The sequence below is a fragment of the Falco peregrinus genome, chromosome 18 (assembly GCF_023634155.1).
Source record: "Falco peregrinus isolate bFalPer1 chromosome 18, bFalPer1.pri, whole genome shotgun sequence".
In the NCBI taxonomy this organism is placed as follows: domain Eukaryota; kingdom Metazoa; phylum Chordata; class Aves; order Falconiformes; family Falconidae; genus Falco; species Falco peregrinus.
Genome location: NC_073738.1, coordinates 5,429,931 through 5,457,727, shown reverse-complemented (window position 1 = coordinate 5,457,727; position 27,797 = coordinate 5,429,931). Strand labels below are relative to the sequence as shown.

The 27,797-nt window shown below is 49.3% G+C and overlaps 1 protein-coding gene across 8 annotated transcripts in view; it reads right to left on the bottom strand.

Annotated features, from left to right (window-relative positions):
- Positions 1-27,797, bottom strand: part of TANC2 (tetratricopeptide repeat, ankyrin repeat and coiled-coil containing 2) — a 247,627-nt gene that overhangs the window by 56,840 nt on the left and 162,990 nt on the right. For all 8 annotated transcript variants that reach the window (XM_055789873.1, XM_055789876.1, XM_055789878.1 and 5 more), the window contains 3 exons: positions 19,027-19,152; positions 10,741-11,022; positions 8,343-8,476 (listed from right to left, as the gene is read on the bottom strand). In XM_055789873.1, coding sequence (XP_055645848.1) covers positions 8,343-8,476; positions 10,741-11,022; positions 19,027-19,152 — 542 coding nt within the window. The remainder of the gene's footprint in view (positions 1-8,342; positions 8,477-10,740; positions 11,023-19,026; positions 19,153-27,797) is intronic.

Genomic DNA, 27,797 nt, shown 5'->3' with positions numbered 1-27,797 from the left:
GAGAGACTCCACGCTGAGAAACCGATGCATTATGTTGTTTATATTAAAATATCAAATATCAAAAGTTACAAACTTGTATAATTTCCTTTCTTGCTTGAAAGGGAGCTTCAATAATTCACACTTGTATGGTGCGTATTTTACTTGCACTGATTACCTACCTCCTCTCCTAAAATGATCTGGAGAGTCTAGCTGGCCTCACAGCAAAGAAGTACATTTATCCTGAGCTTTTTTGGTAGCCAATTTTTTAAAAAACACCAACTACATGTTACATGGCTTGAGAAACACCAGAGGCGGTGAAGACAGAGCACTGCCTCTAACAGAGCATGGCCAATGGTCAACACAGCGCCATTCCCTACTGAGGTGGGGTCAAGGAGCACCAAACCTCTCAGACGTGACACAAACTTTATCTTCTTAACTGCTGAAGTGGAACTACGAAAGGCACCATTCCTATTCTCTTCAGGTGTTAAATCCAGGAGGTCTTCAGGAGTCTCTTCTCCAGCCCTTCCAACACCAGCCACCCTCCTCTCTGCCACAACCACTTCCCATTTCTCCCTCCATCCATGCCCACCTAACAACCTTCACCCTCCCACCACCCTCCCTGCTGCCCTCCTGTTCGGGTCCACCCCTCGGCCCACCCCTTCTTGGGTGCAGGACTTGGCGGCAGCATCCCACGCCGCCGTGGAGATGCCACGCGCCTGCTGGCAGCTCTCCTCCCCACCCAAAATGCTCCTTTAAATCACGGCTGAGCTGGCCCGTTTCACCTGCCTGGGCTCAGCTGAGTGGATACGGAATTCCATGGAATCGGAAAAAATGGGAGACCTCCTCATATAGGTTGGGACCTAGGAAAACTGCTGCTGGGAAAAAAAGGAAGCTTCACGCCTGCCAAAGCAAAGCAGCGATTGCAAGGATAATGGCAAGCAGCAGCACAAGGGAGGGGAAGAGCCGCACGACGGCAGCAGGAGGAAGGGGCTAGAGGGGGCACAGAGCGAGGAAAACCGAGGCACAGAGAGATTGTGTCTCACCTATGAAATATGGAGGGAGAGAAGAGAATGAACTGCGAAGGGAGGGAAAGGAGAGAGAGAAAAGGGGGAGAAAATGATGTGTCGGGAGAGGCAGGAGATAACAGTAATACAAGGGCTGGAAGGACAGTGTGAACATCAAAGGAGAGAGAGGGGCTGGAGATGGCTCAAGGGAAATCAGTTATTTTTACTTAATAGGACAGGCCAATTCTAAGCAGTTCTCTGGCACTGTTTGTGAAAAAGAACATCCTCCACTGACGACGCATTCCTTTGACATTGCACCTCTGCCACCATTTGCCTCAGCATCCTTCTGTACGTGTGCCGTGCAGGGAGGCTGCTCTGCCAACCCCCCCTAAAACCACGAACCCCACAGACTCCTGAGCTCACAACAACACCCCAGCTCCTCCTGGTCCCTTAAAGGGCTTCAACGATGTATTTTAACTGTATTCCCCCACCTAATAAGATTTATCTTTTTTTTTTGACCCATACAAAATAGCTTCAAATAAATTCAGCATAATGCTTTTCCCTGCCAAAATGCCACTTGCCAGGTGTAACGCTGGTTGCAACGATGTAAATGGAAATCAGCACTGCTGAATTTTATCCATTGCACATGACCGTGCATGTATGTGCTGACCCAGTTTATTGGGAGCATTCGTTACTTTTACACAGCCGAGTACGCCAGTAAATGCCCTCTGAAACTCATTAGTGGCGCAGGGCATCGGGGTGCAGAAGTAATGAATCCCTCCACCTCTGCGTAAGGTAGGAGTACTCACGTTCTCTGTGTATGCCTGCAGCGTTGCTAACGACCCTCTGGCTGATGGCTGGGAGGACGGGGCACAGAGGCTGGCAGCCACCAGCTGTGCTCAGCACCAGCCCAGCGCGCTAATGCGGCGGGCGCAGAGCTCCTCCACCAGCTGCTCTGCGCAGGGTACGACCCATTAGCGCAGCGGAGCTGCCTTTCAGCTCCATTTGTTTAAGTGCTGCTGCTACAACCCACCACACAGCATCCAGAAGCCCAAAGAATATCGCTGTTCAGTGGGTTATTCAAAACTGTGGAGCGAATCCATTAAAAAATCCTCTGCGAGTTAAAGGATAAAACCTGCAGGGAAAATGAGGAAGGTGACCCCGACCAGAGGGGACACGGCTCATGCCTCTTCCTTTGAGCTGAACTAACCCCACCTGGGGCTATCGTACCTCGGCGTGGCATGGGTGCCCCTGGCTGAATGGCAAAGGTCACCGAGGACACGTGCCTGTGGGTCAGGATTTTCAGCCCAGGCCAGGGCTGGGGAAAGCCTCTCCACTTCCCTGTGGGAAGGGGCCAGCTCTGGATGAGCAAGGCAGAGCCACCACCCCTGGAGGTGTTTAAAAGACGTGCAGACATGGCACTTGGGGACACGGTTTAGTGGTGGCCACGGCAGCACTGGGTTTACAGTTGGGCTCCATCAGCTGAAGGGTCTTTACCAACCAGAAGGATTCCATGATTCCAGGTCATGCTCCAGCTGAGATGCATTGTTGCCAGTTACAGACGGCCCGGCATCGTTTAGAGACAGGCAGCACTGAGGGGACAGCGCGCGGTGACATAGCGATGGTCACCCTCCTCCCCAGCTAGAGAAGTAACATTGGGAAGTATTGTAATGGGTCAGAGCTCAAACAGCAAAAGGCAGGAAAGGCAAAGAGCAACACGGGAGAGGCGTGCCGCGCTGCCTTCTTAGGGGATCTCGGCTTTACAACCCTTCCTGATCATATTCACCACTTTTTTTTCCCCAGTGTCACTTTACAGTCATTCCGTGGCACCAGGCGGGATGCCTACCAGCACTCAGCAGCGGCAGAGGGGGCTGCAGTTACGCGAAGCGACGCGCTCAGCAGCGTGCGGCTAGCTCCCCAGGCAAGCTGGTACGCATCTACCGCAGCAAAGGAGCCAAGCCTAGCCTGACGCGTTGGCATTGCCGAAAAACTGGCAGCCTGCTCATTGTCGGAGGGTAGACTTGACAGAAATTCAGCAATCCTGCAAGCTTATTTCCGTAATACATGCATATATATTAAAACAAAAGACTAACCAAGCAGTTTTGCAGAAATGCTTATGTTTTATTTGCAAGTGTCAAGGCGGGTGTTGCAATGCGAGTAGTTTTATTCATGACTTTTGAGGGTTTGCCAGGTCTGGCAAGACAACCGCTCTCGTCCTCCTTCCCTGCAAGGCTCCCTACTCCGCGCACGGCACAAACCCCTGCTGAGACCGGGGACTGCAGAGAAGCCCCCCCGGCAAGGAGCGCTCCGCAGCCCACTGCTGGGAGCTGGGGGCTGATCACATCCCCACGCGCCGCCCCATGTCCGGTGGGAAGCCCCTCGGCAGCCCCTCGGAGGCAGGAGAGGCCCCTGAGTGAAAGGGAAAAAAGGGACTTGTGCCAGCTCGGTTCCCAGCAAGAGGATTAATGTGACTTTTAAAATTAGGAAATTGATTCACAGAAATCTCTGCCTAATATTTTCCTCGCAGGGAAGTGGAAGGCAAGGCGGTTACCTCCTGATGCCTCAAGTTTCCTGGCATGCTTCTTCATCCCCGCCTGAAGAACAGCCCCCAGCACAATCACAGCACCGCCCCTGGTGTGACAGCAAGACTTTGAACGTTCCCTTGTAAAAATATTCTCCCCCCACATATCCAGGATAAGCACCGGGAGCCGGGACAGGGCTGCCAGAGCAGACCGAGGGGATGCTCCAGGTAGACCACTGTACTGCCGGTATTTTATCCACTAACCTCTTGTGGCAGGGTCACCCCGCTTCCATCCCCAAATCTGGGTAAGATAGGCTGTTGGGAAGAGAAATGACACAACGAACAGAGCAATCCCTGTTCGAAGCTCCTTGGTTTCTCTCATTCTTTCAGCAGAAGCCACCGCAAAGCCTGAGAAGCACCCAAGCCTTCCAACCATGGTCGGCACCCGCACGCCAAGAGACGCTGTTTCTGGTCCCTCTGACCTCTGCAGCCGCTCACCAGTGGCTGGGGGGAAGGGAATCCAGCTATCAATTTGAGAAACATCCCAAACCATTTTATTTGCCTTTATTTCTCTTCCTGAGGCTTGATAACCATCTTGGTTTGATGGTTTTCTCCTCCCGGGACCCACCGGTGAGGATAACTTCATGTAACCCCTGAACCAGTTGGATACAGTTTTCCTGGCAGTTTTTGTGGACAAAAATCACACCTGATACTGGTTTTTTAAGTTGCCATATTTCTAAGCATTCTTCTCCCTTAGCTGCCTGACGAATACTGAACTAGAAATCATGGGTGACTTCAAAGTGCTCTCGAAGAATACAACAAAATACCGCGCTTCTGCAGCACGGCCAGGCTGCGCGGAGCTCCTGCTAGGCAGCCTTCAGTTACTGATTGCTAAAATTAATGATTTCTTCATCTCTGACAGCAAGAGCTAAAAGCAACGCTTGCCCCCAAGAACTTAACTGCCTGAAAAACAGGCAGAAAAGTACAACCCTGAATAATCCAGAGGAGGAAAAGCAACTGTTCACCTTTCATTTCTGTCATCATAAACACACAACTTCTGAGTTTTGGGCTAAGTGACATTTTCAGAAGGAATGGAGTGGGTGAGAGGGACGGCGTGCTTCCCACTAGCATTCTGGAGCCTGCACCAACCCTTACCTTAAGGCTGTCAGTATATTATTAATCTGCTTTCGTAACGATCTCCATTTCGTTAGCACAACGACCACAGCACAACCTGAGAGCATCCTGCTCTGCTCAGTGCAAGCACAGGTGGAACATCTGCACACAGCTTTATCCAGCTCCTCACACACGCTTCCTATTTCTCCAAAAATACTCCCGACAATCGTGGTTGTCCATCACTGTCAACACTTTCTTCCCAAATTCCATTCTGACTCCAGCCTTACTGCAACCATAAACCACGCAAGTCCAAGAAATACTTTCCCAACCAGACTAACCTACGGGTCAGTCCTTCCTTCACGTCCACTTTTTCCTTCAGCCAGTTGAATAAAATCTGCTTTAAGTAGGCCATCAGCCATTCTTTTTTTATGCCACAGCTATTGATAACAGGAATATGCTGCTCTCCTCTCCCTTCCTCCAGCACCAAAGGACGTGCCGCTTTTTATTCCTTCTTTTCTTTTATAGATTAGACTTTGGAGAGCCTTTTAGCTTATCTACATGAAAGGTTTTCCTGAACTGTCCCCAGGACTGACTACTGGAGAATGTGGCATCAGACATTCAGATCAGGCAGCTAAATCATTTTAACCAACTATTTTTACTATTGTCCACCAAGCCATTCAGTCTATCCGCTCTGTTTAAGAGTTCAGCATCTTCAAAGCCTCTTATGAACAACAAATTCTCATGATCTCTCAAAGGCGAGCTAAATGCGTGTGATCAAGTTTCTGAACGAGGCGATCGCACACAGAACAAAGAGCTCAACGCTGTTATTTTAATGGATTTTCAATTCTGTTGCCAGGTCAGTAATCCTTTTTCTCCCAGTGTCACTCAGAGACTTCAAAAAACACAGCTGGGGTGGAACAGTCAGTGTTTGTTTTATCTAGGAGGACATCATATGGCATGGTTCTTTCTAAGAAATCAATTTATCTGCTGTTGACAGCAAGTATTCATCAGCAGTGATGCTGAGTTGTTCTACTCAGGAGGTTACTAAGAGTGCACTGGGCACATGACTTCCAGCTATCAATTTGAGAAACATCCTAAACCATTTTATTTGCCTTTATTTCCCTTCCTGAGGCTTGATAATCCATCGAACTTAGTGTTTGCAGCACGCTGCGCAGCAGTTCTGGAAAAGGCTCGGATGCAATAAAACCAGAATTGTTGTTTATAATAAAGAATCAGCAGCAGGAACACAGAGCTCAAAAAAAAAAAAATTAAAAAAAAAAAATATTCCTATGCTTTCACAAAAACTTCCCTTTGTGGTAGCATCCAGGCACACACTGCAGCACTATCTGGAAGCCAACTGCTCTTGGGGATTGAGAAACCCAAGTGACACCTAGTTAGGCATTCCTGCCAGCATCAGGTATCAAAGGGCCGTTATCTGCATGGATCACCCTGCTTTTAGTAGCCAGGGAAAGGGAGGCAAGCAGATGAGATGCTGGTCTCCAAGGATCCCAGCGAGGCTAACGGCAAAGCTGGGAACAGACCCAAGGTCTCAGAATGCTGAATCAAGCCGTGCCGCTGCTGCTCTGACTCCTCCCGGGAGCTGTTTGCTAAACGCTGTGAAGCTTCTCAGAAGTTCCGCGCGCTGCGTCAGCTCTTCGGGCAGAGGCAGCGAGCTCAAGTGCTCTGAGGTCAGCTCACCAGCCTTGGCATCCATCTTCTCAGGAAGGCCCGATGTCTGAAAGCCGGTGATGGTTATTTCTGGAATCTGCCTGCATTTACAGTGGTTGAAATTTACGGGGAGATGAACGATGGCACACAGTCAGTAATCCCGCAGCGAGCGCAGCAGCCTGTACATCTTCCCAACTCATTTGTCATGTTCTGACAGCAAAACACAGGACTGGTTTTGCAAAAAAATTTTGGCTGGGGGATCAGCAGGGCTTTAGAGCCCTCCTAAAGGAGTCTGCAGCCAAGGTACAACAACCTATTTTTACTTCGGTTTTGGCTATAAAGATTGTTTCTTGCTCTTTTCTCCAGCGATCAGAGATGCAAAAAGGCTTCGGTGCATGATCTATGTACTGGATGTGATACGCTGTTTGAAAGAGCCGTACCCCTTACCTCTTCCAGGAGGAAACTGAAGCTAAAACTGTATCCATTTATCAATTGCATACGCAGCAGGATTACTTAAGCACTCAGGGGAAGAAAGCCGAGATAGTTGAGGTATTTTAAGCAGAGAGAGTACACTTTCACGGCCCTTCTGGTAGTCTGTAATACTTAAGATTTGCAAGGAATACGATGACTAATGTGTCCTGAACAAAACCAGACCTGGGCACGGCATTCCTTTCGGGAACTCCACGTGGAAGCGGAGAACACCAAGCCTTATGTATTTACACTGATTTCGCACGCCCTGCCTCGCCATCTGGGTGCAGCAGCAAAGCAGACAGGACAAGGCAGTATCTGGCACAAAAAGCCAAGCCAAACACATCCTGGTAATAATTTAGAACAAAGACTTTGCTTGGTATTTTCCTCTCCAAAGCGGGAGCAGGCAACAGGAAAGCATGAACTACTGCCCTCCCCTCCAAAGGTGCAGGAGCAGCAAATCCTCGGATTCCAAAGCAACAGAATGGAAGCAGCGCTAAATCCTGGCAATACGATACAATTCAAGCTGTAAATCTCACCTACCGTAAGTGACAGCTACATACAATCGACTCTGGTGATTTGAGCATCGCTCAAAGGCCATGATCTGTTTTGTCGATGCCCTTCGTCTGGGACAGAGTTAATTTTCTGCTCCGAAGCCACTGCAGGCGCCGGGCTCTGCGGCTGAGTAACCTCTACACTCAGTCAAGGAGTTTTCAGTTTCCCAGGCCCTGCCATGGAGGAAGCTGGGGGGCACAAGCAGCGGGAGGGGGACACAGGCAGGAGTGACCCAAGTGGCCACAAGGCCACACAGACTGTGCATAACCTGGGGGGAGCTGGCGGGGCCGCCGCTCGCATGTGGGGGCTGGCTGGGCATGGCCGGGCGCGTGGTGAGCAGTGGTACGGTGCACCACTTGGGTCTTCTCCTTCCCTTCGGGTTTCATTCCTCTCCCCCCTTTTCATGATAATTGTTATTATTGTTATAGGGTTTTCCCCTATATATATTTTAATTATTAAATTCTTCCAATTTCAACCCTCAAGTTTTACATCCCTTTCGCATCCTCCTCCCCATCCCTTGAGCACGTGCGTGCATGTGCCTGTGAGTGGCTGTGTGGCGCTTAGTTTCTGGTTGGGGTTAAACCACAACAGTCAACTTTTCCCCAAAACGCCCAAGCGCACACAGCAGTAACGCTCCCAGCCTGCGCCTTCACCCGCCGGTCGATACCAGCTCCTTCCAGAATGAAACGCTGGTCAAACACTGGGCAATTTTGTTTTGCAAAAATAAGCGCAATAAATTGCAATTATTCTGGTAACTATGTCATATCGTAACATTTGTAAGGATGAAGTGTGATGGCTGGGAAAGACAAACTCCGGGAGTAGAAGGGGAGTGTATTTGATGTAATGGGAATTTCATTTTACAGAAATAACTTTCCTAGGACAATAAAACCTGTTCCAGAAGTTTTTCTCTAGACTCTCCCAGCCAGCATTTGAACGCACCCATTTTCCAACGCACCAAGCGATGTAAGGCAGGAGACCTTCCACTAGGGTCCATTCCCAAGGACCAAAACATCCCGAGACGAGCGTTCCCGTACCTGCGAAGCCAGCCGCCGCATGGCCTCCTCCTGGCGCCGGCGCATCTCGGGGGTCCCCGGGCAGCTCCCGCTGGTGATGGACGAGTGAGCAGAAGGCGGCTGGGTTAAGGGCAGCTCTCGGTTGGCATCCACATCTGTCCCAAGGGAAGAGGTTATGAATTGCTACAGGATGAGCACGACCCACGTTACTATTACAGACTAGGCAGCTGCTGTTTTCTAGCAGGTCACGCACGGCAATTTAAGTACCACAGGTCCCCTGGTTAGGATTTCGGGCAGCAAGAGGCTGCCAGACCGTCCAGCCAGGCCAGGGGCTCCCCAAGAAACTTCTTTTGGAAGCAGCACTTTTGGGAAGGGCTGCTAAGACAAAGCATTGAGCTTGTCTTATTCATCTTCTCCCCTGTCATTTCATTGACTTTAAAATAATCACAATAATTGAGTGAACGGTGCTTTCTCGAAGGTGCGCTCTGTCTTCAGGTTTGGTGTATTTTAGGGCACTGCTCTCCTACGCTGCGGTTCTGCCAATAGATCTTCTCTTGTTATGAACAATCGCTTGTTAATTTTGTTCCCAGCCCTTCTTCAGTGGAGACAGCCAATTTCTCTGAATTATGTGCCTATTTTATAACAAATAAAAGTAGAGCCACGGCTAACATATCCATCTGAAGCCCATTAATATAATCAGAGGGAGAGAAGCAGGAGTAGCACCAGGACCTGGAAAAGGCTTGGAAGCAAATAATGAATTATACTGGCATCATTTCTGTCAGGTTTAACTGCTTTCTACTGTTTTAGCTGTTTCTTTGGCAGCAATTGGCTTTACCAGCACATTGCTACCACAGCCCTTTCACCTGCCCTTTGTGGGTAATATTTTCAAGCCACTCTTCGCTCATAGGTACTCATGTGGATTATTTTTGAATGAGGCCAAGACATACAGGAATCGATGATGTCTAATTCCTGCTTTCTTTATTTCAGGAAGGTTTCAAAAGCAACATTCCTCTTAAGTGCAGTCTGTACTGGCAGAGGGTTTTCCTGAATGGACTGCTGCAACGCACCCTTGAGCTTGACTTGAAATCCTAATGCAAACAACGATGCATTTAATGGCAAACAACAGAGCAGGATGACTGCTGCCTGCATAATTGAACCCCGAATGTGCTAGCGATGATGCACATTCTTGATTTTGAGCATGCAACACCACCCTCACCTGTAGTGTTTCTCTGAGACAGGAATTAAGAGTATGAGGCTGTATGTGCCAGTTCACTAATGCCGACAGCACAACTGCTGTGTCAGGTCGCCTGATTAGCACTCACTATTAAACACAGACTTCACCAAGCATAATAGATTTTACTTTTTTTATCAACATGTGAAATCAAAGGCACTCACAAAACAGTTATTATTTTCTACAGCTAGACTAGGATGTGTGATCTCTTTAGGAAATAAAGTCAAATCAGTTGATTGATTCTGAAGGTCTCCATCCCTGTAAGTAACACTGAGGAGTCGTTCAGCTTTCACCTTCATGGACAGCAGCGTGTGAGCTGTGACCAAGGACCTTCGTCCTTTGTGCACGACAGATGTGGGGCACCTTCTCATTGGAAATACCCAAGCTTTTAGTCTGGAAACAGTTAAGTACAGCAGTCTCTTTAATCTCCACAATCCCTCTAAGCAGACCGGGGAGACATACAGTTGCTGCACTGCAGAGCTGCAGCGAAAATACAGAAGCAAGCCCTGCCTTTCACTTTCATTTCGCTCTGACAGGCGACACTATCCAACATGCCATCGTTCGGTGACATTTCAGGTATTTCGACATGGCTAAGAGCACTGCATTCCAGTGAACAGATCTACCTGACACTGAGATACAGTGACCTAGATCCTTAAAGATACCTTTCGCTACCTAGCCCAGTATTTTTAGTCCTGTCTTACTCACTTACTGAGAGCTGAATGACTTTAAAATGTTGTCATCTCTACCTGCAAACATGTCAGCACAGAGTGATGTGAATGGGATGGGACCACAAGAGGTAGAGAAATCCTGAGTGCTGAGCCTGCACAGGCTTGCAATCCATCCTAAACATTTATACCATGATAAACTGAAATAAACAAACCATACGGGAAGGAGAATGCACCAGAGTGGATTTGTAATAACAGAATATTGGCAATTAAAACTGGGAGTCTTCCCAACTGGAGAAAATCTGTGATGTTTCTAAGCCAGAGAGATAAGAGACAGACTATTTTGACTCTTCAAAAAAGTAGATTTGGAGCAGGAGCAGTATAAATATTGCAGGCAGGTGCGTCCTTTGCTTGGCAACAAAGACCAGCCTGAGGAGGAGCAGGATCTTTTCAGCCAAAACCGTTACAAAAGCTGATGGGAAAGGTCTCTGGTTTTTGAAGATGTGTGTGCTGCTGTACTTACGTTTGGGGGAGGCATGTGGGCTATCAGAAGCAATCTGTCTCATCCGTGTGCCGTGGCAACTGAGCGCAACCAGTCTGGAGATGATGGCGGTTTTTCCGAAGCCGATGTTCCCAACGATGACTACGCCTCGGTTGACGCTGGCGTTGGAGCTCTGCAGCTGCGCATCTATCTCGTGGAACACCCAGTCCCGGCCCACGAAGACAGACTCGGTGGTGATGCTGGGCACCTCGAAGAGCAGGGGCTTCAGAGAGATGTCAGGGGGGCGGTAAGGGGCGAAGCGTACTACAAAGGAGAAGCAGAGGGCAAGGACACAAATGTCAATGCTAATGGTAAAACTATAGTTTGGAAATTACTGTTTAACCTTCCTTAGAAATCTTCTCATTGCAACGGGTAGAAAAAAATAGAAGCTTGCTTATTACCCACAGGTTTGTTGTTAAAACCGTCTGGCTCATGCATGGCATTTTCCACCGAAGGGGTTCAGAGAATTTTACAGGACGAAGTAGTTTACAGCTAGGGGAGGCATAGCTGGAGAACTGAATTTTTTTGCTCAAAGTCACCATAACAGAAGGCCCTGGCAGGGGCAGAACGGTGTGCTCGCCCAGGCAGCGCCCCCCCCCCCCCCCCCCCGCCCCGTACGGCTGCTCACAGGGGTCTGTGCCCGCTCCCATGAGCGCACTCAAAACAGCCTCAGCACTTAGCAGTGTTAAATCCATCTCAGCAGAGTTATCTCAACTAAAGCCCATAAATGACACCAGATTGTTGAGCGGATTTGCCTAGATGGCAATTCAAACATTTCCTCTTTTCACAAGGAAAAGCGGCGTCACAAGCAGCATCGAGGTACCAAGGAGCACAAGAAACACCTCTCCAGCAGACCACGTGTGCTGTGTGGCGCTAACACCTACAAACACGTGCTGTGTTACCTTTCCCATTTTTTTTTAATGCATTAGATTATAATAAAACATACAACTAGACCCAAACCAGCCTTGAATTTTTTTCAGGAACGCTTCGGGGTGGAGGGAGAGGGCATGTGCCATTCGCTTCATTTGGCACAAGCTGTCGAGGGCAAGCACGCCTAAAAGGAGTAACAACCACGTGCAGACCCGCTGCAAAGACGCTATTAGAAAGACGAGCTCACATGGTCCACTCTGCCTAACCAGATCTGTAACGGGGAGGTGATATGCATAAATCTACCCCCCCCAAAAAAAATACTTAAGAAGTGAGGGAAGCACTTTGTGCCAGCAGAGACAGTTGCTGGATTTTCCCAATTTACCACCAAAATGGTTTCTTAATTAAAAATGTTCAGAAGGTGGTGGCAGGCGATCCCCGCGGGGGGGTCAGCCTCACTGCGCGTTTTAGCTCGAACTGTGAATTTCAGAACAGAATTCCAAGTCAGGGCTAAGTGACGTGGATGGAGCCGCATCCATGGGACACGATTTGGGACCTGGACCTGGTACGGCAGCTCTGAAGGCACCTTCCAACTGCAATACACGTATCACACCCGACGTTCAACGCGCGGATCGACACTGATGTGCCTGAGCTGTGCAAAATCTGAGCTGCGGATCGCAGAAGTTGAGCTCAATGTGTTCTGAGTTCACACGGCATGCTGCAAATGAAAACCACCACACAAAATCTAATTGTCTTCATAGCGTATTTCACAAGAAACCCCAGGAAGCTGCAGAGGAGGAGTGCCCCGAGCAGGGCTGCAGCGGGATTTAAGTACAAAATCTACTGGTTTGCTCTGCATTATCTCTTGGCACCATCACGCTCCCGTCACCTACATCAGCTGCTTTCAGCAGAGACGCTTTGGTTCCTTTGAAGTTTTAAAAGCCCTCAGACACTTAAAAGAGCTCACACAACATGCAGGCACTGCTGACTTCTGTCACTTCTTCACTGCTCGCCCTTGGCCATGGAGGCGCGGGCGGTGGTCTGACCCCGCGCAGACCCCCCTCCCGGTCCGGCTGGGGGCAGCGCTGCCGCACGCCTCCTGCTCAACTTGTTGGAAAGAGTTTATCAAATTGCAGCACTGGGATGCTTTATCTACACGGGAAGAGGTTACAGATGCGCTACCACCCTGAAGATCCCACTGCAAATACAAAGACGTGTTCTTTGAACAGACCAGCGTGCTGGGTCGAGCTCCGCACCTCGGGACGAGCCCCACTGCCAGGCTGCGCCACAGGTCCCTCTGGAAGCTACGGACCTCAGCGGCGTCTGCTCCATCCAGACCAGTCCCAGCATCGCAGACTGGTGGGGCTGGGAGGGGAGCTCCGGGGGTCGCCCGGCCCAGCCCCTGCTAGAGCAGGCTCTCCCCCAGCAGGCTGCACGGAGCCGCCCGGCGGGTCTGGGTGTCCCCAGAGACGGGGACCCCGCAGCCGCTCTGGGCAGCCTGTCCCAGCGCCCCCTCACCCTCAGGGCAGACAAGGTCTCCCTCATGTTCAGGTGGAACTTCCCGCGCTGCAGCTGGTGCCCGTGGCCCCTTGTCCTGGCGCTGGGCACCGCTGAGAAGAGCCTGGCCCCGTCCTCCTGACACCCACCCTCCAGATATCTGTAGGCATCGTAAGATCCCCCCTCCGCCTGCTCCAGGCTGAACAGCCCCAGCTCTCTCAGCCCTTCCTCTAAGGAAGATGCTCCAGCCCCCTCATCATCTTTGCAGCCCACGCTGGTCCCTCTCCAGCAGCTCCCAGTCTCTCTAACTGGGAAGCCCAGTGCTGGCCCCCATCCAGCAGTATCAGGGAGCTCCCCTGACTCCAAGACCCCAGCCCCAGCCCTGCACCCCGATGCCAGCACCGCACTGTGACCCTCCCTGGGAATCCTCCACCTGATGTCCGCAGCTCCAACCACCTCGAAATCCCTCACAGACCTGGCCAGGGAGCTGATCCATTACACCAGAGCTCAAAAAGGGGCTGGGATTTAACGTTACATCAGCTACGCCTAAGGAAAATAGCCTGTATTTAAAAACGTTAGGCGTTTTGAATTTCCCTTTTTTTAACTGATACAGAAAAACGCTGCAGACAGGAGCTGTACTTTCATTCCCACTTGAAAACGATGAATGTGCTGTAAATCTACCCTCGGGTGGAGAAGGCGTTTGAATTGCATGAGCTCCCAAGCAGTTTGTTTGATTCCCCTTGCTGGGGTCTGTCATGTGAGCGCAGCAGGACGCGCTGGCACGGGAAGATGCTGGAGAAGCAAAATCCACGGCGGTGGGAGGGGACGTGGCAGCCGGCTGTGCCGAGTCAGCCCAGGGGCTGCCTGTCCCCATGTCCCCATCACAGCTCCTGCCTGTGGCAGCACCAGCCCGGCTCCTGGTGTCAGCAGGACTGATGGGCTTCCCACCGGAGGATGGATATTGCACGAGCAATAGCGTATGGACGTGGCAGAGATAACCAGCTGTAGTGGTCTGACTTGTGCAAATCAAGCGTTCCAGCAGTGTGTTTGATGAGGGAAATTTTTTGTTTGCATGATGCCACCCAAACTATATATAGAAAAAGAAATAAAAAAGCGAATTAAATCAAAAGACTCCATTTGGAAACCATCAAGCTAAGAGTTGCGCTTGATAAACTACAGCTTTACTTTATTTGTGCGTGCGTGTATATACGTGATAGGTTGTGTTAGTGAGGGAACATGTACAATAACGCTCCTCTGAAAGGCAGAGGTCTAACGGGGACCGAGTGGTCTCAGGGGTAATGCAAGACAGGACGGATTAAATGCAGAGGCTGTGGGACCTGACAAGCTCCTGCTGCAGGTGGTGGGGACCTGGACTCGCACCTTGCTTCCCTTCCAGGGGTGCAGGTGGCTTTGAGGCTGTGTGACAGCTACACCTCCAGCCACGCCACCTCAAACAAGACAAAGGACATCCCAAAGACTGGTCTTTACCCGAGTGGACATGACTATCTGCATCGTGGCTGTCACCTGGGAATGGCATATCCTTCCTAAAAAAGGCCTAACAAAATCCCAAGAAGAGACGTACCCACCCACATACCAACGGCCAACGCTCCTGCCCCCCCGACCTGCCAACACCACCAGTCACTGACCACAGCAAAGCCAACCTCTTCTCCTCCAGCCTGGGGGGACACGTCACACCTTCAGGCGTTGTCACCCCAGGGCTCCCGGCGCGGCAGGGGATGCTGGTCAGCATCTCGGCACCAGGGACGCACTCAGTGCCACACTGGTTTGGACAGGAGGGCTGGGAACACGCTTCTTGTCCCACCAGCACCACCTCCACGTGCCAGCAGAAGACATTTCATTTCCCTGTGCTGCCTTTGGAAGACAAGTGCAGCATCAACGTTTTCCTAGCTGGACTGTTGAAAGCATTTATGAATAATTTAACACTGCCATTGACTAATTGCAACCATGTGCCAGATCCTCATTAATTCCCGGTACTGTCTGTTGAACCATGCCAAAATTCTCTCGTTACTATTTATTTCACAGCAGCCAGCGGTCCCCAGGCACAGGCAGGGCACAATCGGGGGAAAGACCCCAGAGCCCTGAAGGAATTTTTCAACTCTGATGAAAAGAGTTGAAAAAAATACCCCAGATCGCAGGGAAAGGAGAACCAGAGAGCAGGAAGGCTGCACCAGAGCGTCAGCGTCTGGGGCAGAAATTAATTAAAGAATAAGCTAATGGAAAGTGCTCCAAAAAAAGAGGGTAAGAAAGTTCAGGAGTAGCGGGGGAGGATGTGTGCACATGCGTTGGATGAACCCCATTAGCCACTCGACTTCAGTACCTGTGAAAAATCAAAGTACGTGAATAAGCTGCCTTCCCATCCTTGAAAATTTGTCAAATGCTTGCTGGGTTTTATAGTCCTTTTTAATGAAGCATTTTATAGAACATAAGCCAGAGTACCACAGAAATACCCAGAAGTTCTGATAATATCTTAACATAAATTAAACCCATACTTTTCCTGGAAATTACTGTGTGGAGTGGAACAGAACAAGGTCTGGTGGCGTGAAATTTTCATGAGAGTTGATGAAATACCGTGCAACTTCTGTACAGCCCAAGCAATAAATTCAAATCCCAAGCTGAAGCATCGCCTACCATACCCATCCTGGTTCCTCTTCTGCGGCTAAAAACTTCCATCATATCAAACCAAAGCTGGCTGTATCATCTGCACGATTGAAAAAAAAGCCACGGGGCTGGAAATGAGCAGGGGCAGAGTCAGAGCAAGGCCCATCCTGCTACACCGAGAGACTTTTTAGTTATTTTAGCTGTTGAAAGACTCTAAAATGCAGGTTTGGAAATAGTTTGTTTTACAGACTCCCCTCTCTTCAAACGGGATTTTTTTCAGCTACGCTGCCAATCAGCACCCACAGCTCATTAGTTGTTTTACATTTTGTTCTAGATGCGTTTTGTTGCTGTTTGAGCATCCCTGGGTGGAAGATACACCCGGCTGCCGAAAGGGACCGGCACGGAGCGGAGCCCAGGTGGGAAGTGCTTTAATATCTATTAGGGTGAAATGCTGCTCTGAATAACGCTCAGCACCTGCTGTGTCCTTTGTTAAATAAGAACCCATCAATTAGCCAAATGCCTGAGTTTATTTCCTCTGCTTGCTTTAGACTGCAACTTCGAGCATTGTCTTCAATGCGTGCATCCAGCAGGATGAGGCCAGTGCCCATTTTTCACTGGCAGCCTCAAAAGGTTGAACTGGTTTTTAGCATTTTTAAGAAGCTCGTCAAACTCTCTTATGCAAAAGGCGACAGGATTAAACGCATACCACAAGGGGAAAAAAAACCCTGCAAGTAAATGATAAAAGACACTTTAAAGAAAAATGCCACTGCCATATCGCTTATCTCGGTAAATAATATACTGGTGGAGTACGAGCCACCCACTCCTCCGCTCCAAACCTCACCTGAACACCACGGCTCGTCACACGCTGCAGCAGTGCCTGGGAAAAATACATTAAAAATCATAATGGCAACAGGGGGGGTGTTGTAACACCACAAAATGTTGTTGCCAGCTGGCTGCTGCCCCCCGGCGCCCCGCAGCCCTCGCCGTGTGCTGTGGGTTACGGCGCCCCTGCCCAGCTCCAGCCCCCCCGCCGCAAACCGCCACGCTGTGTTCACCCCCAGCAGGAATCTGGCGTGCTCCTGGCTTTGCATCGCAAAATTGCTCCCCTGGTTCAATTAATTGATTTAACCAAAAATAGCAGGGACGGTCTCCCATTTGGTTCCTCTCCACTGGGTTTCTTGAAAACTGGGACCAAATCCGGGGGCTGCAACGTGTCCCCCCAAAACGGGGCCAGGAATCGCTTCACTTTCAGCCCAGTGCCAAGAAGAGAGACATTCCAGTTAAACCCCGTTCAGGATTTCCAGTTGAAACAAAGAGTTTGTGATACTAACAGCCCAGACAGACCCAGTTTCACAGGAACACCTGGGACACGGAGCATCTGGGGGGGGAAACCCACCCCCTCACCCTCCATTTCTTCAATGGAAGTATTTCCAAATAGCAGTGGTTTGGTTTTTTCAAATCCTCTTCTTCTCCCTCTCTTTTTAAAAACAGCATGGCACCTCGACCAAGATCAGAAGCAAATTCAAAAAAATTGAAACACTGCTGCTATTCTCATGCAACCTTCACCAAAAAAGGGGGAAAAAAAAGAACAAAAAGAAGAGAGAAAATATGTAGCGCTACATGGTTTTAAAAAGTGTGTCTGGAAAACAATTTGATTCTGTTCCTACAATAAAGTTTAATGTTTTGGATGCAATCACTGCAAATTACGAAGCCTTGGCAAGCTGCTCCCTTCGAACATATGGAAATTTTGTCTGTCAAACTTTGCTTTCTTCACTTTCTGCCTGCTAATACATTTTTATAACCACCTCACCAAGCCAGTATGATTTCATTACAGACTGCGATCCAAAGCAACACAAATCCACTTTTTTCTTCTAGTCAGGGGCTCGTGCATTTGGTAGAGATCCCGGCCGGGCTGTAACAGGGCATGCTCGGGGTGCTGAGCGAGAACCCAGCCTGCCAGCCCTCCCGCTCCTCAGCTCCTACCCCAGGATGACAGGCACTTGCAAACCCCCCCCCCCCCCAAAAAAAAAACCCAGAGAAAAAGAAATTTTCACGTACTGCCAGCAGAAACCCTTCTGCCTATGTAAGGGGAGAACAAACAAGTCCGATGGGACAGCAACGACTAGAAAAAAACCCAAACAAGCCCTCTCGGATATTTACTCATCTGTGCAATGCCAAGCGATGGGGACCCAGCACTAAGCTGGATCTGCTGCGGGCGCGGGGCTGTCACGGGCATCGCTTCAGGCCGTGGCCAAAGACCACGCTCGGATTAGGGGGGATGGAAGCGGTAGGGTGGGCTCAAATCCCGGGGGCACGGGGCGAGGCTCGTGGAGTTGCCCGAGAATAAACAAAATGCTAAAATGTCAGCCCTGGCTCCTCTTCTCATTGCTAACGTCTTTTTGGTGGATTTTGCCAGGAAGGACCACAAAAATTTCCCCTCTCAAAAGGCCTTTCAGAAGTCGAAGGCTGCCTGAATACCCGCATTGTGAGCATCCGTGAGAGGGACGTGGCGGGCTGGTGGCCCCATCCCCTGCGCCTGGCTCCTTCCCTGCCGGGATGCTGCAAACCGCAAAGCGGGGACTGCGAGCCTTCGCTTTGCATGAAAAAAGAAGAAAAAAATAGTGGCCCACCATAATTTCTCTTTTTTTTTCTTTAGAAACCATCAAAGTTTCAGCCCCGCAGGGCTCAGAGATGAGCAGAGGGCTGGCAGGGGGCAATCAGGGAGAGGAATCTGGGGACGTTTTGCAGGAATATCCTTATCTGATACCGGGTGGGTGTGTAGGCTCCGTCCCAGGCTGCCCGTAGGCACGCACCGCCGTGGCCGCCGGGCTCAGGGAGGGCAGCACCCTCAGCCAGCTGAACACGGAGGAGATGGCCATCACCCCACCTCGGGGCACGGGGCAGCAATGGAAGGCGGCGCAGGGGCTGCAGTGCCACACGCTGGCTTTAACGTACAATTTGCTGGCTGTGCGCGTGTCCCTGAAAAATGAGGCTGCTCACGCTTTGGGTCTATCGAGTAACACACGGCTGCCTCTGTAATCCCCCTTTCCACCACAGCTACACGCAGCGTGCATCTGGCGAAGCCGACACCTACGGCAGCGCAGAGAAGCGACCCCAGAGCATTGCACCGACGGCGCCTGGCTGGCCAGGGAGCAGCGGGGCACCGGCCGCCTCCGGACAGAGGGTACGTCCTTCCTGACTCCATTTATTTCCTCCTCCCTCCCCGCTGGCCGTGCCGGCAGGGACACGCATCCCTAGGGAGAGGCGGCTCCGGCGCGTTCCTACCTCGCAGGTCCTGCGGCGTGCGGGCACCGGCCATGCTCTGCCGCGGCATTCGCAGGGACGTCCGCAGCGGTGTGTGTCTCTGCTCATCCAGGTAGGCCAGGTCTTCCAGGTGGGCTGAGCTGGTGGCTGCCACGAGAAAGCAAACAACTACGTCACACTTGGCTTTCGGATCTAATACCCTGGTTCTTGGGTTTTTTATTTCTTTTTTTTAAACAAAGCACATGGAGTTGTAACTACATTGAGTCAACACAGCTAAGACGAACCAAGTCCAGTTTCCCCCAGTGAGGAGTAAGGAAGTGTTTTGGTAACTTTTTCTCATGCCCTGTCGGTGTTTGCTCTGGTTTGGTCTCCTGTTGATGTTGACAAATAAATAAATAAAAAAACCCACAGAAAATGGAGACACAGAGTCTCTATTATCTGATCTACGTTCTCCCGACGACAAAACTCACTCAGCTGCGTGTGTGCGAAGCCTGACGGAGGCAGTCGACATCTCCTACTACGTAGAAGATTACTCAATAGTGCATTTTACGCTGAAGCCCACAGTCACCTCCTCTTCAATTATTTCAGAACCACTTTGGTTGGATATTAACATTTATCTGTTCAGAAAGCCAGACTTAGCAGCAGGAAAATGAAACTTTCAACTGATCAGCAAAAATACACAAATAAATGAGAAAAATGTTACCTGAACTAAAGAAGATAACTTTACTATGCCAATGTTACTCCCTCACGGAAGGATTTTGGTTTCTTTACAATGCTAGATTAAATAGGAATAATTTATTGTCACTGCTGAAGGTGGCACCACTGCAGAAATATGCAGAAGCCGCAGGTAGAACCTTGTCTCACAGGTGGCACCTCCTACCACGATGCACCACGTACAGCAGCCACTCCAGCCATCTGTTTTTAAGCGACACTTTCTCCACAGCTGCCTGATGATTACAAATATTTCTAAAATTTAATTTCACGATGGGTGCTGCAGGGTTCAGTGGGAACTGCCTCCGGAGAAGATCAGAGGGGAATGACCAGCTGATGCTGGCACAAAGCTGCAGCAATCCAATTTTTTTTTAATTTTTTTTAATTGGTGGTGATTGGAAGATGGGAGAAAATGTAGTTTAAACAAAATAAATCTGGATCACTTGCATCCCAATTCACCCACTGCTCTGCCATGTCAAAATGCTTTCAGCCAAGTAATCTACAGAATATTATAAAACAAAGGAATGGAAACTCCACTGCATGGAATAATCTTCCCAATTAGAAACAGAAAACTTAAAAATAGTCTTTGCAGATCACCAGTTCTGTTATTGTCCTGACAACGATGTCCAGAGTGCACGTACCAGTGGACACCACGCTGCTCAGTATGGGGCTGCCCAGCACTCTATCTGATACCACCTTTTGCTTCTTTAGTTTTTGGTCAATTCCCATAACAAGATTATTATTTTAATTTGAACTAATTCATTAAATGACTCCTTCAAAGACTACCCGTGAAGCTGACATGAATTCTTCGCTGTGAAACAGGTAAATATTTTGATACAGCTCTCCAGAGGAGCTCAGGGCACTGGACTTTGAACCCTTCCTCCTCGGCACCCAACACAAGATGCGACAGTCCCATAAAACCAAAAGGCAGAAAATTGCAAGAGAAAACTAAGAGAAACTTTTTTTTTTTCCTTCATACAATGCCTAATGACCATGCAAAAACCTTGACAAGTTTGTGTTGCAGTCAAAACCCAAGCAAGATTCAGAGACCGTAAGCAGGGGCAGGGAGAATGGGCTCAACGCTGGCAGCGGGTTTTAATGCTGTTCAAATTACCTGAACTCGCTAAATAAGTTTTAAGAAAAAGATGGAGAGACAGACAGAGGGCAGACAAAAGGTAAAACAACAGGAGCAAGAAAAAGGGGAGATAAGCCCATCAAAGGCTGTTTGTAGAAGCCCGTCATGCTCTTCTGCTCTTGTACAGTTGATGAGGTGTCCGCGGCGCAGGAGCGGAGCAGAGCTGAAACGCTGCCATGAGGCAGACGTGGCTCTGGCACGTCAGGCAGGTCAGTCCTGCCCCGCTTCACCCTCCATCCCACCCGCCGTACCTGCACCAGCTGGGATATGCTGGGACGCCCCATCCCCCGCAGCACCCGAGGCCAGGCTGGGGGGCTCCGAGCACCCTGCCCCGGGTGTGTGTGGGGGGCAGCCAGATGCTCCTTAAGGTCCCTTCGAACCCAAACCCTTCCCTGACTCTACACACGTGGGGAAGTCGCACACGGGGCTGGCCAGCTTTGCCATGAAAAGCAGGACCGTGACAGATAATCCTTTCCCGTAAATCAACGTCCCTTCTCACTGGATTGTCAGGCAAGAAGATAAAAAGCAGCCAGACAGGAGCGCTCAGCACTGGCGGCTCCTTTAGGATGGGCTGAAAACCCAGACCAGAAACAGTCCTGATTGATCCTGGGGAAGCTCAGAAAGCCCACTCCCTAAAAAAAAAAAAAAATAAAATATCAAAGTGAATGCTTTTTTTTCCCCATTTGTAAATGGCACTGCAGTAAGCTCATGCAGACCATTCAACCAGGATAAGGGTTATCGCCCTTTCCAGGCATATTTTCTACCCCTGAGCAGGAGTTACTAACACGTTACACACAGCTGGGCAGCTCTGCTCGCCCAGGCCTCGCTGCATACAATACACAAACTCGGTGGCCACAGGAACTGCTGTTCCTCTGCGGAGACACTGCCCTGTCTCCTTCCCGACTTCTGTTCAATGTCCTCACGAATTCGGCGCAAGTTATCCTGTCGGAAAGAAAAAAGGAAAGAAAACAAAACTCCCCGTATTGTGCTTGCTGATAAATATATATATATATGTGTGTGTGTGTGTGGGAGTGGGTGGGTGGGTGTCTCTCTCTGAGCCGCTGAAGGACAGTTTCCTCCCCCTAAATCCCATACTCAGCCCTGCTCCAGTCCCATTTTCATCCTGTCAAGCATGCAAAGAGCCATCAAGGATGACCAGAAACATTAATCTTGCTGGTAATTTAATTTCTTCATACAAGACCATTCAACCTAACAACAAACTGATAAAAGCCCCTTTTTCCAATTTATGTAGCAATGGTTAAACCCAAGAATTATTCCCTCCCTAATCAGTCATCACTAAAAAACTAAAATAACTTTTTTTTTTTGAAAATTCACATTGGTCCTCGAGCAGATAATCAGTTTTACGACATGATTATTACCAATAATTTTTTGACTTGCAGTGGGCACACCAAGGTTGCCAGAAGACCCGGCACCGCCGACACGCAGCGAGGCCAGCGCCGAGCATCCTCCTAACGCCAGGCGGTGACTGCCGGGGCACAGATCGTACAGCCACACAGCCTGCGCTGCCCAAACCGCATCCGAGTCTCCAAATGGACGCGACTCCTTGCAGCGGATTGTGTCAGAAGCATCAACACCTGGCTGCTCCACAACTAGCGCGGGGGTTCCCTAAATCGGTGCTAATTGTGCTCGTTTAAAGCTGTGGGAAAAACCTGGATGAAGAGACTCCCTGCCAGAGTGCCCAGGGTTTGAAGCCCAGTTTTCCGAACTCTGCCAGCTGCTCCGATCCAGCACAGCACCTCCTGCTCCGCACAGCACCTCCTGTAACGGAGGCAAAACCCCGCACGGCGTGTTCTTCACTTGCCAGTATCGGTGCCTCAACTTTTTCCTTCCGAGAAGGTTGACCTTTCTTCTTTTTTTTTTCTCCTTTTTAAGTCCTCCAAACCGGCTTTTAGAATAGCTTCAGATGAACAGAATCCTGTGATACTTCTAAAGGCCACGGTCAGTCGAACAGATATAGCCAGGTGCCTCCATGACAATGTTCTCACCTTCTCCTTCTGGGCCACGGGATCTTCTACTCATTGTGCAGGGAAAGGTTTTCACCACGAAGCCAAGTTTCCTGAAGCCTAAATGATGGACAACCGGTCAGCACAGCTGTCAGTGCAGGGCCGCACTTTGGAAACATCCTTAGGGAATGGCTTCCAGCCTACATCCGCGCCAGCCAGCAGCTACAGGGAGGGTTAGCGATGCTGGGACTTCGATGATTTCTGCAGAACTTAAATTTTGCCAGCACTTGTGGAGTCACATAATTAAAAAGCTTTTCTAATGCAAAGGGTTGAAAAATGTTTCTAAATTGCATTAATCTTCTAGGAGGTGGAAGAGGAGCAGGAAGCGAGGGTGGCAGGCAGCAGGGGCACTCCACCAGGTGTGGAGAGCATCTACCTGACGTGTCACCTGTCCTGGTGGCAGCTGGGTGGGAAAGGGCTTCCCAGCAACAACTCAACATTTTCTGAGTCCTACAATACACGTGCAGGCTCCTGGAAGAAGAATTGTTCCATTTCCTGGGAAGAATTGCAATCCCGTTGGTGGGTTTTTATTTTCATTCTATTTATTTAAAGAGTCTGCATTTCAGCCCCTGTCCTGTCTGCGGAAGGCGAAGCCAGCTGCAGTCCCAGATGTTTTCTGGGGGACATGACGACTTTATGTGCTGCCGGAGAAGAGCAGGATGACAGCCAGTGGCCTGATTTACTGCTGGTGCTGGGAGAAGCCAGGAGTTATCCCTCAGCAGCCCAAAGCCAGGCTCCCTTCCTGCCTTCACCATCATCATCATCCCACAGCTGCCACCGAGGTGGCTCGTACATGCAGACAGTGCGAGCTGTCGGATCCATTGCACACTTTGCCACGGGTTATTTCTGCAATTGTCAGGACAACTATCCTGCTACTGCTCAGGCTGAGAACTGAGATTTATCTTCCTGATTTAGAACCGAGGAATAATTAAAAAGACCTCAGGCCGGGAGAACCAGAAATAATTTTTCCTGTGAATATGCTTCTATACTTCAAAAATCACGCAAGATCAATCTATCTTAGAAAATACAATATTAAACTGTTGAAAGCTTCCCCTCGAAGCCGAACCTTATTCCGTGTAACAGGAGGTGGTGGCTGCAGCTGAGGACAACGGAGAAGCAGCAGCACCTCCTGAAAAGTGCTTGCACATCGCCAGCGCAACTCTCCCAAGGAAATGGCAAACAAATAGTGGAAGATAATTCACTGTTGATGCACTATGTGAATCACACCCCAAACAACCAGACTTGAAATTCCTCTTTGGGCAGCCCAGGGAGGGGCGGGTTTTGCAGGCAGGGTGATCTGGGGATGCGGGATTGCTGGGGGAGGGGTGCTGCTCGCATCTGGGTCAAGGGATTCAGCTTGCCATGGCTGATGCATGCAGGGTTTTTTTTATATATTACCAGGTATTCTCCATGTACCCCAAATTCAGGTTCCTGACAGCTCTATTAATAAGTGTGTTTCAGATTTAATGACTTCTAATTTTTGGCTGGATTATCTGGTTTAAGTTATTGAGAAATGGCCAAACACAATGCTAAGGATTTGGGGTTTCTCCAAAGCATCTTCATGTCATCTCTCTCCTTGGAACAATTCATGTGAAGAGCTGCATCTAATTCAGAGTCAACCATACCCCATCACAAGAAAGTAAAAAAAAGAAAAAAGGTGTAAATTGTGGTGATGCTGCACCACAGCTACCATGGCAGGGCTGGCGGAGAAGCATGTGCTCTGCGGCCGATCTCATTCCAGCTCCCTTTCCCCCTGCTGCAGTGCCTTGTGTTTGACATCCCATTGCTCTCTGTGCTATTTTTGTACCAATTCTCTTTCCCCTGGGCAGAGTTACAAGTATTCCTAACAAGCTTCTGCTCTCCTTCCTCCCGTGTGCTCTTCAACGGGGTCTCGCTGCGGCTCCGCATCACACAGCTCCAGAGAGGGACCACCGCTCCCGCCCGGCTTCCCCGGCCTTTCCCCAGGCTCCTCTGGAGAAGCCATGGGACGGAGGAAAATATGAACTCAATTCAGCAGGAAAACCCCCATTTATTTCTATGATCAGTTGCTTCCAATCACTTCCCTCACCTGCTCAAACCCCGCTGCTCGATCTCGTGTTTGCCTGCCCTCCGGAGAGGGAGGGATTTGCTTTTCTGAGCATCACACTTTCCACGTCCCGTTTTATACCTGTTCTCGTGCTGTCAGCTTGTGCTTCTGCCCGGTGCGGTGCAGGCAGAGGCAGGCAGGCCTGCCAGATCCTCAGATCTCTGCCAGAACCACCCCCAGAGGGCCAGCTGCTGGGATGCAGGATGCTCCGAGATAACAGCTGCTCCCCGTGCTCTCACAATGACGGGATTTACAGGCATTTACACAAATCCTGCCCTCACCTCCAACAACATACCTTCCTAACGAATAAAGATTTCCAAGTTAATAACTAATAACGTATTTGCTGTTATTTTCTATTCTCCACAAGGAAGAAGAGAGGAGCCAGTACTAAATAATGGCATTTTAACTCTCTATTAATGCTTAAACAGACCTTATAAACCATGCACATGGCCGAAGTAACACAAGATTTCATGTTTGGTTTCACGGGGAATGGAAACAGAGACGTTCATTGTGTAACCAAAACGCAAAATTTCCCAAGAAATTCGTGTTCATTCAAAAATCTGAATGCCCAACTCCAGTGCCGACAATGATTAGTATAAAAAAATATTGAGGTATAAAATGAATTACTGTGCATATTTGCTGGGGATGGGGTAGGAAGCCAAGGCAGCTGAAACTTTCTGTTTCTGGGAACAATAAAAGAGCAAAGCAAATGGATTCATATGGGGCTCGACTGTAAAATGGAGTTTTAAAGAATTACTGGAAGACCTGGGATTACTTTTATAGGTTTTTTTCTTGGATCATAACCTCTCTAAATTGCAGCCCCCTCTCATCTTGGAGCACACCCCATCTCTCCTGACAGGTAAAAAGTCCCGCACCGTGCAGAAGTACCGACCACTTGCTTTCGTTCTTTTGGGTAGTTTTTTTGCAAAGAATTTCGCTAGCAGCTCCTGCCTGCCCCTCTGAAACCATACCCAAATCACTGGAGAACAGGTAAATGCAACAACAACAAAAAAGAGAATTATAACTGCTTTTTTGGTACTTGCTGTGGCTACCAGTACCACAACCATGGAGGCTGCTCTGGACCCTGTGCCAGCGCCGCTGCCGAATCACCGACACTTTTTCCGTATCATCACCCTGGCACAGACGCACATTACCCCGGCTCCCTGTTTTGTTCCCTTCCATGTCCTGCCTTTCCTTTTTTTTTTAAAGCTTTGTGATTTGGGGTTGTGGTTTGGGCTGGTGGTTACAGGGTTGCACTTTCCGAACGCCACGTCCTGGAGAGGTAGCGCACACCGCCCCGCGCTCCCTGCCTGCACTGCGTAGGAAGGGAAGGGAATTTCCTTAATTAAAACTAAGAAAATGTGTAATTTGCTTTTTTGTGGGTGTCCCCTCTCCCCCCAGTTAAGTATAATATAGCACTGGCTAAACAAAAAGGATTTGAGCTATAACTTGAGGTTAACAGAAAATATAACCACTGCCCTGTGCACAACCAATTTAAAATACTGTTTTAAAATCCTAAAATGCTAACGTGACTTTTTCTTCTCTGTAACCAAGGGTGGTTCTAACCTGGTAGTCCGTTACATTTGACATAGTTAGGGCTGGAGTTCACCCAAATAAGAGTGAATTTTCAAGTTATATCAGGACTAAACTTGATTTTTACAACTATTTCCTCAACAACATGATCATCATGTAAATGAAGCTGTCTCAAGACCACTGAAGCCAGTGCCATTACCAGAATTTTAGAGCCTCAAGAGGGATTTAACAAAAGCAGTTCAACACCAAGGAAATCCAGCTGTGCCCAGGTGGCGAAGCTGGAGGAGCTGGGATCTCTCCCCTGTGCCCAGTGCAGGAATTCACCTCCAGCAAAACGCTGCATTTCCCCTTATTTTCCCATCTAATGTGGTGGAACAGTTAACGGTAAAGCTTTTCAGAAAATTCAGCCACCTGACCTTAAAACGCTGAATTCAAGCAGTCTGAATCTGCAGTCTTGTTTGCCAAAACAAGAAGCTACTAAATGCACAATATTAAAATTATTTGGTACATCTTCTCCGACTGCAAGAAACTAGGAGAAGCCAAGGCCAATACCCACGGGGGGCCACCGTGCCCTGCACCCCGCCAGAGCGGGCCACGTTTCAGTTTCCAAGCTGAAAGCTGTACAACTGTTTCATGCCAGTTGGTTTTCTGCAATTTAGCTGATGGAAATCCAAATTTCTCAGCCTGCGCTGTGGCAACAAGTCTTTTCTCCCAAAGAGAAGAGGAACACACCGGGGGAACCAATTCTCTTTGTGAATCGATAGGGACTTTGTAAGTGAAATGGCAGAGAGAGTATAATCTAGAAAAGACCAAAAAATCTTGGAATTCCAGAGAGACATAACTAAAAAATGCTGAAAGAATATTTACCTCCACCAGCCTGCGAGAAAGAAAGTGCAGATGAAATGCTAACTTGAGAAGATGCTCTTTAAAGGATTCCCTGGGGAGATCAAAACCAATTTTTCTCTATCAAAAAAATTTTGTCTTGTTTTGAGACAAAAGGGACAATACGGAGCCGGGCTGGGCTCCTCTCCGCATTGACAAAGCCCACCTGCCAACGGTGCACGGAAGCGATTTTGGGAGCTGAATTGAATTTTTAGCTTTGAAAAGATTTGCTGGAATTTGAAGGTGGCATGGGCTTGGTGCCTGGGCTGCCCCCCTCCTCTAAGGGGGATGGCTGTGACGTGTGGTGGCACTGATGGGAACGTCACCGAGAGCTGCTCATGGGGGTACTCGGAGGGAAGGAGCGGCTAGTCTCTCCTTAAGGTTCCCCCCCGCCTCAAACTCTGTATTAATGCATAGAGAA